The sequence below is a fragment of the Phoxinus phoxinus genome (assembly GCF_949152265.1).
Source record: "Phoxinus phoxinus genome assembly, chromosome: 1".
In the NCBI taxonomy this organism is placed as follows: Eukaryota; Metazoa; Chordata; class Actinopteri; order Cypriniformes; family Leuciscidae; genus Phoxinus; species Phoxinus phoxinus.
Window position 1 is genome coordinate 14186877 of NC_136876.1, and position 20425 is coordinate 14207301.

A 20425-nucleotide genomic window follows, 5' to 3' on the forward strand; every position below is an offset into this window, starting at 1 on the left:
GGTCAGTTTCCTGTCAAAGCTCCACAAAGACATGTGTATCCGAACGGGACCCTCCAATGCAAAAGAGTGGAGACCCTCAAACCAGCTTCTCCACTTGAACAGAGGGGGCCGGCTTAAATGCATAACAGATGTGACCATTACATTAACATAAAGGAATGCTGCTGCATATGCAGGTCTGAGAGCATGCAGGGATATAGGAATATAAAACAGATATTTCTAACAAAAGCTTTTTACTGTTCTGTCCTCACTAGACGTGTCACTTTCTATCCAGCTAGACAGACAGTGAACAGGCGAGATGTTGGTTCATGGCTTTTAATCTCATGAATCTTTTCTCATTAATCTTTAACATTGTAAAACTGTAAACACAAGAAAATACAGCAATTAGAATTGTACATATTATTCAAAGTGCATATCTGACTGAACAGTATTTACTGCCTAAATAAAGCACTTAATTGAAACATTAAATCAACATATTGAGCCTTAAAAGTTCTATTTTCATGTACATTTGGTAATAATATTCTTAGTTTTAGATAATTGCTTGAAATCACGGAATCCAAATCAGCCTAATTAACATAACAAAAGATCGCTAGCATACGGCGCTAACTACTGCCAATGTATTGCGCAATCACCTTTCATCACGGATTACACAAGCACTTTACGTTTCGTGTATAGCACATTTGCATCTTTAGACTAATGAACTGACTGTCAAGCATGTGAAACCTACTAAGCATCATATTTGCATGACAAATAATAGTAACTTACAGCTTTATGCGGGCCACGACTTCACCATGCGAGCCGCTCTTCAGCCATGACACTTTACAATGAACTCAACTCACTCAAGTAAAACGGAAGTTTCCAAACACAAACCTCGCCACAAGAGGGCGCTTAAAGGTAGACAAACAAACCAAACTACTGAACCATTACATATTGATTTACTAGTGCTTATGTGTATTTAAATGGCCGAAAACTTAAAATAAACATTATGTGAATGTATAAAACCGTATAAAACACTGCATAGTTGTGATATATATGACAAGAGCTGAGCGCGTCCATCTCTGGCTCAGTGCCAGCCAAAGGGCCGAAAGCACAGTTTGAATCTGGCAGTCACTGAACATTCTAAACCCCATCAGGGGCACAGAAATAACCCGCTCAGAATGCTAATGAACATAATACATCAACCATTTCATATATTGATCATAAATATATGGAAATATATTTTCTTTCTGAAAGGGAACCACACACGCACACAGCACACACACACACACACACACACACACACACACACACACACACACACACACACACACACACGTAAAAGTAAAAAAGTGAAGAAAAAAAAAAAGTCCTGCCATATGTTTATTCCACCCATGAACTCAGCCAGCTGATTTCACAAAAAAAAGCTGAAAAGCTGAAAAACTGCGCTAATTAGCAAATCCAGGTGAGTGGAACAAAATACTGAGGACTTTTACTTTCTGAATCTGGACTTTACACCTCTGAGCATTAACACATCCAGTAAAAATCGTTCAGACTTAGATCATATAAATAACTGATTGTTAATCAAACTCATTGTAAATGTTAATAAACTTAACTTTTGTGTATTGTTTATTGATCCATTAAAACTCACCCAGTCTCTCCAGTACCACAGTTGCATTGGCTGAAAGTCCTCCAGCAAACACTTGACACATGTAAACTCCTTTGTCTTCAGTTCTGACACTCTTCAGTCTGAGAGAGAAGTTTCCTTTGGGGATTTCATCAGTGAAGAACTCAACTCTGTCTCTGTATTGTTCACCTGATGAATCTGGAAAAGCCTTGTTGTTTTGGTAGACCAGAACCAGAATCTCTACATCTTCATCTGTTTTCCTCCATGAGACCTCTTCAATGTCTTCAGGTGTGATGTGAGAGTCTACAGAGCAGTTCAGAGTGACGTCCTCACCCACAGAAGCAGATATGGAGCGACTCGATCCTGATACCAGCAGACGCTCTGAAAGAACAAACAGTGTTAATATCACAAAGTGAGACGTAAATTCAGTAATTATTTTCTGTAAAATCATATAAAAGAAAGGCACTAATGTGATCCATACTCACCAACATTATCAACTTTTATTTGAACCTCAGTCTCACCAGAATCCTGCTGACTGTAAACTTTACATGTGTATTGACCCTCATCTTCAGCTCTCAGATTGTCCAGACGGAGGGAGAAGTTTCCATGTTGAATCTGATCAGTAAAGAAATGAGCTCTATCCTGATATTCCTGCTGCTGTACCTCTGATCGACTCGCACCATCTTGAAACAGATGAACCAGAGTCTCTGAGTCTGCTCTTCTCCACTCCACCTCCAGACTCTTCACTGGTAAATGTTCATCAACATAACAGGGCAAAACCACTGAAGATCCCAGAGAAGCAACCACAAGACCAGAGGGACCATGCACAGTGAACCCTGAAACAAACAGAGATAAATTAAATAAAGCTTGCTTTGTAGTTCCCTTTCTGTCTGTCACTTTGACGTTGTGACAGAATACCAACACAAGGAGTCGCTCTTGAGACCCCCAAACACCTCTGACCAGAGCAGGACTTGAGTTTATGTTTGGGCCCTACTTACGCTACAAACATCATTATGGTAGCACAAATTACACAAAAATGTAAACGTGCTTTGAGGTTCTTAGAACAATTAATATGAAACATGCCTATAGTCAATAGTCATCATAATCAGTGGTTAAAGTGCGATTTGGCAGGTGGGGGAACCCATTTTGTGTAGGTGCAACAGGGAAAAATGACTCACCGTGGGACAACATATTGAGTATCATTATATAGCAATACTTTTTGGGTGGGATGGGGGATGGGGGATGGGGGATGGGGGATGGGGGATGGGGGGGGGGGTGGCATGCTCCCCCGAGAACATTTTTATTTCTTGACCCTACATATGTGCAATTTAAGACTTTTAAAGGCCAAAAAAATGGATAAGAAAAAGCTTTAAAAGTGGGCATTCAATAATTTGTCAATACCTGCTCTCTCCAGTCTATCAGTCTTTTTCTCTCAGTCTCCTATCCTGCCCTATTTCTTCCCCTCCTAAAGCTGAGCTTTGACTGATAGCCTTTATTTTCGTCTGTGTCAGCCCAGCTAACAGACTTTTGTTATAAGAACGTTCTCCAAACGTTCAGTGTTGGTTCCGGGAATGTGAAAATGTCCAGTTTTCTTGACGTTAGAGGAACGTGTAACACATTCTGGGCCTTTGGGCTGATTATAGCCCACGCTCTCACATGGCCAGACAGTGGAAATACGGCTAATAATTTCTGGATATCTGGCATACAAGTTAACCGAACAAAACAAACGAACGAAAACGGGTAAGGGAGGGGGCCCCCTACTGGGCGGGGCCCATGGACTGCAGCCCAGTCAAGCCCAATGGTAAGTCCGGCCTTGCCTCTGATCTATTCAGAAAAAGGCCAATGAAATTGGCGAGTGAAACTTGCATGTCTGGCCACTCCCCAAGCATGCTTCACTCATTCAGCTTTGTTCTTCAGAGCCGAATGATGTTTCACTATTCAGAGAAGCGAATTCAATTCATCACCATCTCACGGCTGGACCAGAACACGCTAGAGGCTCTCGTTCTTTTACAAAAGATAGAAAAGAGTCACCTCAGCTGCTTCCCACCCTGGTCCTTCTATATCCAGGCACGAGGCCTCGGCTATGTAAGTCACGGCACAGCCTCTGGGTCAAGCAATGTCCACATTAATGGTCCACATGTGGTTTGACCTGACGGGGATGCAAGATGCAGAGAAAGTGAGCTTTCTCAAGGCTCCCATCTCCCAATGTGTCCTGTTGAAGATTTTGCACAGCAATTCACAACAGTCAAGAAACAGATGGAGGCAATAAAACACACCTTGCCTGGACCGGCAGCTAGACTTCAACAACGATCCTCTTTTAGGAAGGTGGCACTGCCAGCTTTTCAACAGGCTATAAGAACCGTTGTAAGGCTTCAAAGTGGACCTGAGACGTGTGACCCAGGGAAGAGGAGAAGGTTTGGATTGGGTTCGAGCCTCCCTGACTGAAGCGACGGGAAGTGAGCATTCAGTTATTTTGGCCAGACGCACCAGGCATACGGCTAGGCATTAACCTGTTGGAGCTACCCCACTTTTGAGCCAAAACCATGACAATGACATGATCACAAAATCTTCTCTAAACCCTTTGGAGTATGTGCACAGTTGTGGTACACTGTTAGACCTTACCGGGTTTTTTTACAGTAAAATACTGGCAACACTGTTGCCAGTAATTTACTGTTATTTGTACAGTTATTTACTGTATTATACAGTTTGTTACTGTAAAATGCACTAAATTAAAATTTGACTTAAAACTAATTTCACTTGCAGAAACCGACTGCCTTAAATTGACCAACTGTAATTTAAATGTGTAAAACTAAAATGTGTAATGCATTAATAATGTGAGAAAAGAGTTAAGAACTTCTATTAGAAACCATTAAAAAACTTAAGTACATAAAAAGATTTCCACTGAACCAGCAATTACATTCTGTTAAATAAAGCAACATGCAGCATATCATCGATGTTTCTTGATCTTCTGCTGGACTGAAGCACAGGCTCTACTCTTCAGCACAATGGTGACCCAAAAAACTACATTTTACAGTAAACTACTGGCAACAGTGTTGCCAGTATAAACCTGTTTTATAACTTACAGTTTATTACTGTTAAAATACATTTCGTGGGTGTGTCTTTTTATCTTACACTGTTAACCCTTTCAACCCCACAGGAACATCCACACTACAAAGAGTAAAAAGTAACTGACGCAGTGTTGCAGTGAGATAATTAAGATCATTAAGTGAATATGTAAGTGATTGTTGAGCATTAGTGATGAACACCTGCTGTTAACAAGCAGAATCACTGAAGGAAAGAGGAACACAAGAACAGAAAATAGAAAAACACAAGAACTACAACTGACTTCCAGCCATTACACATTATTACACGTATTATTAACCAGTTTGACTTTATTTCTGTCATACATCTACAGAAGTAGTTATTGAGATGTTTAATTGAAAATGTTTGATTTGAAGTTACCATTATAGAGATCAGTGTTTGCTTTAGTTGGGTTGCTGATGCCAACACATCATTTTTTCTCTTGCTGCTTGAGCTGTGTTTTTGCAAGTCACACTTGTGCACACACACAGTTCGTGAATGATTGTGGTTATATTCACTATCATGACAAAATCATTATGTGGCCTGTCCATTCACTAAGAAGTTAGTTCTCACTCATTCAGAGTTTAACTCTCAATCAAAAGTGTTACGTTACCACCACTGTGAAACAACAGCAACAATGACTAATTTATTTGTAACATGCATAACCAAAAATAAAAGAGCTACACTGTCTTGTAGAAACACAGAAATATCACAAATTAGAACATGCATCTCAACAATGGTGAGAATATATATTTTTTTAATTATTATTCATGCAGCAGAGCATGCTGGGAGTTTTATACTATCCTGGTACCCAGCATGCATTGCGACATTAAACTTCTGATCATCACCATTGTTGAGATTCATATGATGATTGTTGATGTCTGTGTGTGTCAGAGTCAAGCAGGAGTTAATACAATTTTAATGCACTATATGATTTCAAAAATTTTCAGTTGACCTGATTTCAGAAATAATCTCTGTATTTCATGTTGTAGATTATCAGATATATGGTATTAAACCAGAAATTCACAGCTCTCATATATTAAAAAAGTAATAAATCATGTATGATTTTGAAATCACAAAACCAAAAACTCCTGATCAACTTCCCCTTCACTTTTCTTGCTGTAACAAATGTGCTTTATACACTCACTGTTACAGCAGCCGAAGAGAGATGAATGACGAAGTCTTTAAGTTAAGGTACAAGAGACCAACTAAAGCAAATACGGATCTCCATCATGGTGACAACAAACTTTATTATTAACTAAATCCCTGTTCATTCTCAACAAGAACTTGAAATAAATCATGTTAAACTGGTTTCACACTCAGTGTGGCTGGAAGTCAGTTGTAGTTCTTGTGTTTCTCTTTTTTCTGATCTTGTTTCTCTGTCCTTCCGTGATTCTGCTTATCAGGAGTTCATCAGTGTCTCAATTCACTCACTTCTTTTCATTCAAGTGGACTATATTAGTGAACTAGTGTAGGGAATAGTGAATGAGGGTATAGGGTGAGATTGGGAACACAGCCTCTGAGTGTCAACTTTGAGCGCTGTTAATTCACAGTATATTCCTGTAGGTATATTCCTGTATATTACTGTTTTAATGTAAAATGGTATGATATTGTAAGAATGTGGGCTTTTTCTACAGTAAGGGCTAACAGTGTATTTTTTGAAAGAAGACATTTGGAGCTTTATTTTTCAGGTTTCAGAATTAATCTAAGAAAAAAAAAAAAAAGTTACAATAGCTAAAGTATGGTGAAATTAAAATAGTTGTTGCAAATGTTTTTACTATGATATATGTGCCAGAGCAACCTAGAAATCTAAAGATCTGAATATATATTTTTTTATGAGATTCCTGCAAGATTTTTTTTTTTTTTTTTGTCTAACTAGTGCCTTTTTCTAAAAATGGCCACTTGGAGCTCCAAAATTACTCTGGCTATATAAATCTATTACATTTACATGTGCCACATATACTGAACCAATCCTTTAGGAAAAAAAAAATTCAATTAGTGCTGTCAATGTTAACACATTAACGCATGCGATTAATTTTTTCCAGTTTAACGCATTAAAAACATTTTACGTAATTAACGCAGCATCCGCCAGAATCAAGTTTTTTCACTTTGAATGAGCAATAACACACACAATTATGGCAAAATGTCCGTTTTGTAGGGTATCCTCACAAGAGCAGTCTTAAATGAGTTAAATAAAGTCTTAAATGAACGTAAAGAGTTGTGAGAGAATGAGATGCATCTCTAGCGTCATATCTTAAAGTGACAGCAGCCACTAATTTAAAGGTCCCATATTGTACACCTTTCTGAAGTTTTATTTTACGTTTTGATGTCCTTAAGAATATATATTTGTGGTACAAGTACCAAAAAACATCTCAATATATTTTTCACAGCTGCTTTCTCAGGAGCTCTGACAAGAATGGGTCGATTTTGGCCTGTCTACGTAATATTCATGAGCCTCTTCTGATTGGCCTGTTGTTTTCTGAGTGACCCATTGGTGGGGGTGGTGACAACGGGTTGTGAAAAGGCACAGCTACTTTATTCAGGCTGTGTGCATTTGTCTGTGATCGACTGTTTTAAAACTTATATGGTAGTTTCATAGCCTCTAGACCTCTGTTATCATGAAAAAAGCCAGGAAATTTCCGTTTTGACAATATGGGACCTTTAATCACAGAACAAAGGGAACAGAGAAAATGACACACTCCTCTTGACTAAATAACTTAGCTTTAATAAGGATTAGTCTATGTTTAATTTATAATATGCAGTGAAGACTGTTTGACAACTTTATTACATTTCTGTATATTTCCTATAATATATAATTTGAGGTTTTTTTAAGCCTAATAACTGTAAAAAAAAAAAAAAAAAAAAACATGATAGCTTTAAATTACACTGTATGCTGAAAGGCTGAAAAGGAGGGGGGGGGGGTCAACTGTTAACAAAAGAATGTGTTTGAAGGATGGGTAAGTTGGGCTGCACACAAATATCAGCACACCACAATCTGAACTCCTGACTGTGTTTAAACTGGACGAGACCAGCTGTCTACACTGGACATGACAGACCATTGCAAGTCCATTTGTCCTTCATAATAGAACTAGGGCAAGAGCTCGGAGTACGTCAGAAATAGAGTGTGGCATCAGTTTACTGTCGGGGTTTTGTTGTGTGACTAATGGACGTTCTATTTGTCTTTGTCCAGTCTTGATAGCCTACAGTGTTATGAAATAGCACAGCTCGGCTGCATGTTCTCCACCAACACGTTCGCACAGCGCTGTGATTTCTAGAGTGCGAGCAACTAAGTGTCAAATCCGTTCCTTCCTTCCTCCAGCAATTTTCTATTCACGTATTCGGAGTTGCGCCGACTCAAAACAGCATCCCTTATTCGATTGTCTTTATCAGCTCCAAAATCACAATCTTTTGCCGCTTGCCTTAAACATGCGGTACACTGTTGCACAGTCTGTCCCGTTTTTCGCTGATAAAACGTCTGTCTTTGCAAACGCCGTGTTTGCTTTGTTACGCTTTGTTATTATGTATCAACGCTCTGAGGCACAAATGCGTTCAGTGCTGTTAATGCCTGCGCGTAGTCTGTTCTGTTGGCCCTTCTGTGTCAGCGAGTATGGAGAAAATATCCTGCACGTCTGTCCCGGCATGATGTAAAGAAGTTTCGTGATCAATGATCATCTGTCAGGATCAAACCCTTTCCGTCGGCATTTGGCCATCTAAACGTGACTGGATCGCTGTAGCTGTCGAACTTGGGAACCATATTTAATGCGCTATCTCGAGGCTAAACTTTTTTTTAGCTGAAATACAGTGGGGCACGACTCAGATTTAAAGGAGAACTCCAGCGCAAAATGAACCTTTGGTCTAATTACACATTGTTACCTAGTCAACCGTTATCTGAGATTTGTTTTCATGATTATCGAATGTAAATAGTTTTATCTCTAAAAACAGTTTAGCCTATAACGCTAGTATAACGCTAATATATGGGGCATGGAGTAATGACAAATAAAAATCGCTTGTTAATACCACTAACAAGGCTCAAAATAGCCCCACACTAACACGGTAGCATAATGAGGATCCCTACATGCAAACCGAAGCATTGAGAACTGTGTAAGTGTACAGACAGTTTAATAAGAAGATATTTTATACATACAGTCAACTTCACGTATACAAGCAGAATCCATCTTTGAAAAACAGACTCTATCAATCGATCTACGAACCACCGATCCAAATGCGCTGGACCATATGAGATTCTACACAATTCAGCGCATTTGGATCGGCGGTTCGTAGTTCGACTGATAGAGTCTGTTTTTCAAAGATGGATTCTGCTTATATACGTGAAGTTGAATGTATGTATAAAATATCTTCTTATTAAACTGTCTGGACACTGTCAAAGTTCTCAATGCTTCAGTTTGCATGTAGGGACCCTCATTATGCTACCGTGTTAGTGTGGGGCTATTTTGAGCCTTGTTAGTGGTATTAACAAGCGATTTTTATTTGTCATTACTCCATGCCCCATATACTAGCGTTATACTAGCTTTATAGGCTAAACTGTTTTTAGAGATAAAACTATTTACATTCGATAATCATGAAAACAAATCTCAGATAACGGTTGACTACACTGTTAGCCCTTACTGTAGAAAAAGACCAAATTATTACAATATCATACCATTTTCCATTAAAACAGTAATATACAGGAATATACCTACAGGAATATACTGTGACACTCAGAGGCTGTGTTCCCAATCACATTCTATACCCTCATTCCCTATTCCCTACATTAGTTCACTAATATAGTCCACTTGAATGAAAAGAAGTGAGTGAATTGAGACACTGATGAACACCTGATAAGCAGAATCACTGAAGGACAGAGAAACAAGAACAGAAAAAAGAGAAACGCAAGAACTACAACTGACTTCCAGCCACACTGAGTGTGAAACCAGTTTAACATTATTTATTCCATACATGTACAAAAGTTATTGTTGAGAATGAACAGGGATTTAGTTAATAATAAAGTTTGTTGTCACCATGATGGAGATCAGTATTTGCTTTAGTTGGTCTCTTGTACCTTGACTTAAAAACTTCTACCATTCATCTCTATTTGGTTGCTGTGACAGTGAGTTAATGAAGCACATTTGTTACAGCAATAATAAGTCAAGAGGGTGTTGATCAGGAGTTTGGTTTTGTGATGATGTCATAATCATCCATGAGTGAGTTTCTGTTCTTTTTTCTATGTAAGCTATGAATTTATGGGTATAATATCATATATCTGATAGTCTATAACATGAAATTCAGCAATATTTCTGTAATCAGGTCTTCTGAAGAAAATTGAAATCATATAGTGCATTAAAATGTTATTAACTCCTGCTTGACTCAGGCACACACAGACATCAACAATCAGCGTATGAATCTCAACAATGGTGACGATCAAAAGTTTCATGTCGTAATGCATGCTGGCTTCCAGGATAGTATAAAACTCCCAGCATGCACTGCTGCATGAATAATAAAAACTAAAAAAATGTTCCCACCATTGTTGAGATGCATGTTCTAATTTGTGATATCTCTGTGTTTCAAAAAGACATTGTAGCTCTGTTATTTTTGGTTATTCATGTGTTAAAAAATAAAGTTAGTTATTGTTGTGGTTTCACAGTGGTGGTAATAAAACACTTTTGATTGAGAATTAAACTCTGAAGGAGTGAAAATTAACTTAATGAATGGATAGGCTATATGATTTTGTTATCATAATGAATACAACCACAATCATTCACAAACTGTGTGTGTGTACAAGTGTGACTTGCAAAAACACAGCTTAAGCAGCAAACAAAAATTAAATGTTTTAGCATCAGCAACCCAACTAAAGCAAACACTGGTCTCTATAATGGTAACTTCAAATCAAACATTTTCAATTAAACATCTCAATAACTACTTCTGTAGATGTATGACAGAAATAAAGTCATACGTGTAATAATGTGTAATGGCTGGAAGTCAGTTGTAGTTCTTGTGTTTCTCTATTTTCTAATCTCATGTTCCTCTTTCCTTCAGTGATTCTGCTTGTTTACAGCAGGTGTTCATCACTAATGCTCAACAATCACTTACATATTCACTTAATTATCTCACTGCAACACTGCGTCAATGTTACCTTTTACTCTTTGTAGTGTGGATTTTCCTGTGGGGTTGAAAGGGTTAACAGTGTAAGATAAAAAAGACACTGTTGCCAGTAGTTTACTGTAAAGTTTAGTTATTTGGGTCACCATTGTGCTGAAGAGTAGAGCCTTTGCTTCAGTCCAGCAGAAGATCTAGAAACTAAGCATGGGCGATACCACTTATTTTGTCTTCGATACGATTCCGGTACTCTCAAGGCCAGTATCACCAATACAATACCTCTAAACTGAACTTTTTTTTTTTTTTTTTTTAAATTTGATTACACTTACGTTCAAATAAAATCCACATGACACATACTGGCCATTAATAAGTTTATTACAAAAGTACATATGTAAAATACATTCAATATTTATAAAATAATATACCAACAACATAATTGTGCATATTTACACTTTAATACAGTATTTAAAAAAATATTGAATAAATAAAATAATACATTATTACATAAATATTAATAAAATAAAATACCAACAACATAAATTGTGCATATTTGCACTTTATTAAACATTCCTTGTTTTTAAACAGGCCATTTTTTCTTTATTTTCAACTTTCTACATATTTTTCCTATTTAGCAATTTAGACATTTCAATTTCTTTTTATTTTTAATTGTTGATACAGGTTTTCTAATCTTTAAGCTTCAGATTGGTGTTAAGGAAAAGCAACATGTTAACATTTTTTGGTTTTAGCCGATTTCGCCTCTGACTAATTGTTTCTCCTGCCTTAGAAAACAACCTCTCAACCTCTCAGCTGGAACAGAGGTTGCGACAATTCCAAGGTATTTTTTAGCCAGGTTGCTAAGCAGTGGAAATGTGCTCTCATTTTTTTCTCTGCTCTGTTTATCCGGAAGTGTGTGTGTGTGTGCGGTGCGCGCAATCTGTGCGATGACGTGTGGAGGGAGGGAACACACGTCGCTCGCTTCTCTCACAGGCAAGCTAAATATGTCAGGGAGGGGTGTTTTCTATTTAACACAAACATTTAAAAGAAGTACCGAAACACTTAGTGATCCATAAGTTATTAATATAAATTTAATATCGATATTTTTGTAGAGGTATCGATACCAAGTGAGTAGCTTGTGAGTATCGATATATCGATACTGCAGCATCGATCTGCACATCCCTACTAGAAACATTGATGATACGCTGCATGTTGCTTTATTTAGGAGGCGGTGACTGTGTAATTGCTGGTCCAGTGGAAATCTTTTTATGTACTTAAGTTTTTTGGTGGTTTCTAATGAAAGTTCTTAACTCTTTTCTCACATTATTAATGCATTACAAATTTTAGTTAATACGTTAAAATGACAGTTGGCCAATTTAAGGCAGTCGGTTTCTGCAAGTGAAATTAGTTTTAACTCAAGTTTTAATTTAGTGCATTTTACAGTAACAAACTGTATATTACAGTAAAATACTGTAGATTACAGTAAATAACTGTACAATTAACAGTAAATTACTGGCAACTGTGTTGCCAGTATTTTACTGTAAAAAAAAGCGGTAAGGTCTAACAGTGTAGGTAACAATGTGTAATTAGACCAAAGGTTCATTTTGCGCTGGAGTTCTCCTTTAACTAACGTGTGAGTCTTTGTTGCACCATCCTCGTCGCCAATGTTGTAACCTTTCTTGGATCAAACCACGCAGACACCAGATTTAGCTTGTCATCTTTTATCTCCTAACTTTGTTTCCCCACACGTTGATGACGTCACACGCACACCAATACACAAAACATATTTGTTTCAATGTACAGTATGAAAAGCACCAATTATTTGTACTATATATTATTTAATATATTGCAATATATTAACGCAATACATTATTTAATATATCTTTCAGTATATTTACACCATATAATAGCTATATTGATAATAAATCTATGGAAATATATTTTCGTTCTGTGAGGGTGTGGAGCACTTCACAGAGAATGTTCCCTACTTATCCGTGCCCTTGGTAAGTTCATGTATTTTCCACATGCTAACCTCCCCTTTATCATCTGATGTGTTCCTTTCTCTGAGAAGGTGTATGCTTTCCAGCGTAAACAACCAGGTAAGCTAAAGCTGAAATTAGACCCAAATCTAAATTAGAACAATGCTGTTTAAAGGCTGTTTTTCTTGCATTGGTTCCTCTGTGCTGGAAGGTTGCGAGGGGGCGAAGTGCACTTGTTACTGGGCACACATCCAGCAGCTGCACTCCTAGAGCTTGTAATATGTCTGTATTTCGACACAACATCAAAAGTGACAAAGAGAAAGGGAATGTCTCTGTTAATGTTGTAACCCTGGTTGCCTGATGGAGACGTTGTGTCCCTCCTGAACTGTTGCTGACTTAGTCGAGACGTTTTCTCAGCTCCTCAGCACAAACCTGAACAAGTAAAGTATGTTGGCCCTCGTTTATACCCAGATGTCTGGAGAGTGAAATATCCATTTCCCTCTCCATTTCCACTGGCCTTTTTTGAATATGTCAGTGGTTATTGAGACTCAGGAGCGACCCCTAGTGTCGGTTTTTCAACCCAACATCTCCATTCCCTCAATCAGGGAATAACCTAGATGTTTCCTGAGTTTAAATTGATATATAATAACATAGATCATCATCATCATTTCCACTGAACAAGCATTTAAAATCTAAAATAAATCAAGTCCCTGTCCAAATCATTCCTGATGAAAATTAAAATATATCAGACAAACAAACTGTGTTCATGTCAAACAAGGTGCTTTCACTTTCTTTGTTTAAGAAAAAAAGTTGTATGCCTGGTCTAATCAGGTCACCAGGAAATGTAACCTGAGAAAAACATACACATACTGTTTAGCAAATCTCAGCTGCTCAATTGTTTATATTGTGGCCAAAAAATAAACTATTGCCCAGCTCCAAACTGTTAAATGTGGATGATTAGGCTTTAAGATTTCATATCATGAATTTCTGTAAAGCTGCTTTGAAACAATGTGCATTTTGAAAAGCGCTATACAACTAAAATTGACTTTACTTGACCACAGCAAAAAGTCAAATCTGAAAAATATTCAAGTGGAAGATGTCGAAAGACCAAACGAAGAGGTCAGATTGTTATCTGTGAAGCCACAACATACAGTATGTGCAGTTTTAGAGAATGACTATCATCACAAGCAAGAACTATAACTCTCATAATGGACTTGAAGGGGTTTTGAGTCACAAGAGATCCCAGTTGTTAGCTGGTCATGTTTGCTGAGACCTACATTATGACAACAAGCACTGCTTTTAATAGATACTAGTATTTATTCAATAAATACTAAGTCATTAGATACTAGTACATATTAAATAGATACTAGTACTTATTCATTAGACACTAGTTCTTATTCATTAGATACTAGTACTTATTCATTAGATATCTATTCATTAGATACTAGTATCTATTTATTAGATACTAGTACTTATTAATTAGCTACTAGTCCTTATTCAATACATAGTACCTATTTATTAGATACAATTATTTATTCCAAATGTTACTAGTAAGATTTTAAATTTTACTAGTAAGATTTTTAATCGAACTCTACTCTGGCCGTTCTGACTAGTCATAACATAAGACTAGTAAAAAAGAAGTTGTGACTAGTAAAATAAGAATAGTTACTAGTAACAATTACAAAAGTAGCTAATTAATAAGTACTAGTATCTAATTAATAGATACTAGTATCTAACGAATAAGTACTAGTAGGCCTATCTAATGGATAGTAGCTTATGAATAAGTACTAGTATCTATTTAACAGGTACTAGTATCTAATGACTTAGTACATGTATTTATTGAATAAATACTAGTATCTATTAAAATGTACTAGTATCTAAACAAGAAGTACTATACCTAATGAATAAGTACTAGTATCTAATATATATGTACTAGTCACAATTGGAATACATACTAGTCAGAACTGAATAGTTGATATCTAAATGACAGATCCCATAGAAGTCAATGGCAAAAAAAAAATGTTTGTTACTAGTAACAAAAGAATAGTTACTAGTCACTATTGGATTAAGTACTAGTAGCTAATGAATAAGTAGTAGTATATTTTTAAAAGGTACTAGTATCTAATTAATAAGTACTAGTATCTAATAATAAGTACTAGTAACTAATAAATAAGTACTAGTATCTATTGAATAAGTACATCTAATGAATAAGTACTACTTAATGGAATAGACTAGTATCTAAAAAATAAGTACTAGTAGCATGAAAATAGAGACTAGTCGATTGAAATGATTAAATGTTAAAACGGCTTGCCATACTACCATTTGCCAATGTTTTTAATGGTTTGTAATGATATTGCTTTTCTTTCAGCAGAGTGCAGCATACTTACCATCAGCTCTCATCAGTAATACTGACATCAAAACACAGATCGGGAGGTGCATCTTCAAATGTGCAAAGTTAAAACGATCCTGTACATTAATGAAAATATCGCTGCTAACGGTCGCTGCTGTTGGTGAAAAGCACCGATAGTTCCCTTTCACTTTCACTTTCAGCTGCCACTTTTAAAAGGTCTCGGGTGGCGTCAGATGATTTTTAACGAAAAGTCACATAAGCAACACTTCAGCACTATGATCATCACACTGAAACGGATCAATCCGAGAAAAAGAAATGTCATTACAGGAATGTCGTACTCATATAGCCTATGAATAGGCTGCATCCGAAACCATAGGCAGCTGCAGGGGCGGAGTTTTTTGTTGTGAGTATACTGTGGAATCCCACTCCGCCCCTGGGCAGCTGACTTGTTGACCAATGACTTTTAAGGCAAGACACGAAGGCACCTCCGGAAATAGTTTCGGACACTCCGAGCCTTCATGGGGCCGCGTAACGTAATGACTTTGCTAGGTTACCAGCTGCTCATTAATGTCATCTGGTGTCTTCCGTGTATTATTGAAATGTACGATTAATGTAATAAAGATGTGGAAAAACGAGCTTATACAGTTATGTACACTATGATAGGCTACTCAAAGACCTTGATGAACCCACCAAAGGTCCTTGCGCAGGAGGATAAGGATGAGAATGGTAGCTTACTTGAATAGAAGCAGAGGTATGTCTCCATTGCAGGTAAGGTAATAATAATTAAATATTAAAATTAGGTAATATTAAAATTAGCAGTGCTGTTCATTATTGAACATTGATTTCAACTTCACTTTGTCTGCTATTATAGCCTACCCATTTCCAGAAAAATTGGGACATTTTCTAAAGTGTAATAAAATAAAGAATCTGTTGTTAATTATCTTAAACTTTTATTTAACTGACAAAAGCACAAAGAAAACAGTTCCAATGTTTTCACTGATCAACTAAATTTTGTAAAGATAAACAAATTTGGATTTTGATGGCTGCAACACACTCCAAATAAGTTGGGACAAAACCGTGTCACATCACTTTTCCTTTTAATGAAAATTATTTAATTGTTCGTGAACTGAGGATACTAACTTCTTCAGGTGGAATTTTTACCCAATCTGGCTTGATAGAAGACAGCTGCTCAACAGTCTGTGGACATCATTGTCTGATTCTCCTTTTCATGATGGCCCACACATTTTAAGAGATTAAGAGACACATTCTGGACTGCAGGCAGGCACATCTCTTCTATGGTGCAGTGTCTAGAAACCACAGTTTTAGCACGTGCTGAATGAGGCCTGGCATTGTCTTGCTTCCCAGGAAAGATGTGATCTTGATACTATTACATGTCTCTGTTCAATCTGAATATACACCTCCATGTCGATGATATCTTCACACACATGCAAGTCACCCCTGCCGTTTGCACTGATACACCTCCGTACCATGACACGTTTGCTTTTGCACCTGTCGCTGACAAAAGTCTGGATGTTCCCTTTTGTCTTTGGGACTGAGAACTCAATGTCTGTTTATCCCAAAAACAAGCTGAAACATGCTGACAAGCTGACTCATCAGACCACAGCACACATTTCCACTGTCTTTTAGACCATCTGAGATGAGCTCGGGCCCAGAGAACTCGGCGGCATCTCCGCATAGAACTGATGTATAACTTTCTCCTGGCCTAACAGAGATTCAAGTGGCATTTCTTGATGCAGCGTCAGACTGTGTTGTGACAACGCTTTTCTAAAAACACTCCCGAGCCCATGTGGCTAACAGAGTAGCTTTATGGTTTCTCATGCAGTGCCAACTGAGGGTGACGGCTTCTTGAAGATTTCTCTGGATTCCCCGAATCTTTTCACAGTATTCCCAGCTAACAGACTTTTGTTATAAGAACGTTCTCCAAATATTCAGTGTTGGTTCCGGGAATGTGAAAATGTCCCGTCAAGAAAACTGAACATTTTCACATTCCCGGAACCAACACTGAATATTTGGAGAACGTTCTTATAACAAAAGTCTGTTATTAAATGGTAGATGGTGAAAGACATAAATTGTTTGCAAAAACAATTATGGATATAAGGTTGTATTAAAGAAATTATACAGTAACAAGTTTTTGATTTTAATGGTAATATTTCATTATACGTAACTAATTTACATCATATTGTTTCTAAATGAGGAGTTTTAATTAGCACTTATTAACTTTTCGCAGCAGAAGTCACCAGTTTATTCCATCTGCAACCAAACAGTCACAGTCATGCGCATCTTTTTTGAAAGAGGTGACACACGGCCTGATTTTTCCGTGCATCCATCACAGCTCTTCTCCAGCTCCTGGGCCAGGCGTGGCTTCACGGGTGGGGTCCAACCATCTATATACTGGTCTTCCTTTTCTGGCTGGCCAGTGGAACCTCTTACCGTGTGGTTTCCAGGGCGTTTGACATGCCCAGATCCACAGTTCACCAGCTCATCCATCGAGTGGCAAGGGCAATGAGACGTCTGACACCACATGTGATAAGTGTCCCAAGCTTGGATGCACAAAGGGAGGTGGGTGAAGGTTTCAGGCAGCTGGCTGGGCATCCAGCTTTTCAATGGTCAATGAGTGCCATTGATGGATTTTTTATAAAATGAGCGATGGTTTGTCTAGATATCCCTTATTCCTCGGCTGGGATCGTGTAGAGCCTTTGAAGCTGCATTGAAACTGCAATTTAGACCTTCAACCTGTTGAGAACCGTTGAAGTCTATATGGAGAAAAATCCTGGAATGTTTTCCTTAATTTCTTTTCAACTGAAGAATGACATGGGAATGATTAAGTGAACTAACCCAGTAAACAATTACCGTCTTTCAACGTTGAAATATGGTTGAAAATATGTCGGTCCGCCTTGGACTGGTTTACGACGTGATTTCAACTAAGTAGTTTTGGCCGGACTGTTTGCCTACGTGTTTTCAACTGATCATCTAAAATGTTTTTAACTGATAATCTAAGACAGCTAGGATAAGTCTGTTATACATGCTAAAACAACAGAGAAAACAAACTACCAAACCATGGTCATTATTATCTCAAATAAATTTAAAGAGTTTTACATATTCCGTCAAAGTTATAAAAAAAATGAAACGTTGAAAAGTCGGACAAATTTGACGTCTTTTCAATTTTCATTTTCAACCTTCAGTGGACCGTAATTAGACCGTAAAAATGACGTATATTCAACGTCTAATAGACGACTTTTTGCTGGCTGGGAATCCTTTAAGCAAAAATATTTATTTCTGAGCTTGGAGATTTCTGTAGCACTTGTGTAACTTCTGTAACATTTGTTATTATTGAACTGCAGTTAAACACAATCTATGAATTCAGATCAGATTATTTCAAAAACACTTTTCTACTCCTGAGGAACTCTTCCGTTTGCAGACAGACAGATAAATGTGCAGACAGATAAATGTGGAAGACTCATTTTTGTTTTTGTGAAACAGAATCAGGTGCAGACAGATCGTCCAGTCTGTGGTGTGTTCTAAGCGGAAGCGATAAATAATTCTGTATTATATATTTTTTAAGGCCAGACAAGTAGTTTGTTGAGGGTTGGTTTGTAAAGAAAGACTACACGCATGCATATTCAAATTTTGAATGAAGGTGGCTTGACTCACTGGTACTTTATTTTTTGAACCAACTGAAGAGTTTCAATGAAACAATCAACATCATTTTTAGTTTTGACCTAAAAAATCTTGTTAGAGTGAACGGAATTTGCCCCTAGCCAACATGCTCTGTATTTTACTTGAGTTTTACTTTAGGTTTTTTTTCCCCCCATTTAAAGAACTATAATTTTTTATAATTATATTAAGACAACGATGACATTAACAAAAACATGAAAACAATAAAGAGACAGTACGTTTATCATTCATAATCAAGTCAAACTCAGCTTAAGAAATGATTTTGTTTTAAACAGCAAATACACTAAATCATTAATGAGGTGGTAAAATGCCCTTTTCACAAGATGTAAAATAAGTATTTGATGTCCCCAGAGTGTGTATGTGAAGTTTTAGCTCAAAATACCCCACAGATATTTTTATATAGCATGTTAAAGTTGTCACTTTTTGAGGGTGAGCAAAAACGCACTGTTTTTGTGTCTGTCTCTTTAAATGCAAAGGGCGGGGCTACAACAGCTTGTGTCCTGATGCACCTCCGTAGTGGTGCATCAGGATTTCCTGTATCTCTTTTATTTTGCTTCATTCTGTTGAGAAGAAATATTTAATAATTCAAATTAACTATGAAAAATAAACACTTTGCAAATATGAACATACGTGAATGACGTCCATTCACAACAATAATAATGCTAACAAGTGTTTAATAGAAAGATTGCAGAAAACAAAAACAAACCTTGAACATGTTTAGATCCAGCAACTTTACCAAATCTCTGGTAAAGAAATGGTTTATTAACTTTAGTTGCATCTTTCTCAAAGCTCAGTCTGACCTCATCTGGTCACGGTTCCATGCTGGTGGAATGATCTCCCTACCCTCGTCCGGAATGCAGATTCCCTGACTACATTCAAAAGACAACTGAAAACTCATCTCTTCCGTGTGCACTTGACATAAAAAAATAAAAATAAAAACCTCTTCCTTTAATCCTCCCTCTTTTGGCTTATGCTACTCTGAGCAATGCCTGAACTTTGTATTTTGAGCACTTCTTGCGTTATTTTTGCCTCTTCACGATGACTCGCTTGCTGTAGTCCTCAGTTGTAAGTCGCTTTGGATAAAAGCGTCTGCTAAATGACTAAATGTAAATGTATCTGACTTCAAGAGTTTTTCTATCAAACAAAGAATTCAAAAGAATTACTGTTTCACAACATTAGTGTGATGCTGAAAACCTTCAAATGATGACATTCACTTATTCCTCTAAATTGCAAAGATGATACAGCCTTCAGTATAACATAAAACAACAATATACAGTATAAAGAGCAAAGAACAATCAGAAAGGGGAGCAAAAAGGTCAGGAAAATGTGCCATCAAAGAAAAAAAAAGTTTGCAAACAGGTAATATATAAATAAATGTCTCTTAGCATCTACCAATAAAACTGTATAGGCAACTCTTTTGATATTAGATATAGCCGGCCAGAGCGCTGCATAATAAGTAGCCACGCTGTAGGGCTGGGCGATATGGACCAAAAGTCTTATCCCGATATATTTAGGCTGAATATCGATATATGATATATATCCCAATATTTTTTCCGCAAAGTGAGAGCAAATGTTCAGTCAAAGTCAAAGCCAAATATGGACTTCACTGTATAAATTATACATTGATTCTTA

General features: G+C 37.1%; 1 protein-coding gene across 1 annotated transcript in view; it reads right to left on the reverse strand.

Moving 5' to 3' along the window:
- The window catches only part of LOC307009927 (uncharacterized protein), a gene marked incomplete at its 3' end in the record, with an annotated part of 130676 nt that extends 115187 nt beyond the window's left edge, over window positions 1-15489 (reverse strand). Inside the window, exons 1-3 of the mRNA XM_079634148.1 lie at window positions 15135-15489; window positions 2086-2436; window positions 1625-1981 (exon numbers count right to left, since the gene is read on the reverse strand). Of these exons, the coding sequence (XP_079490274.1) occupies window positions 1625-1981; window positions 2086-2436; window positions 15135-15186 (760 nt within the window). The 5' untranslated portion in view covers window positions 15187-15489. The remainder of the gene's footprint in view (window positions 1-1624; window positions 1982-2085; window positions 2437-15134) is intronic.
- Between the last annotated feature and the right edge of the window lie 4936 nt (window positions 15490-20425).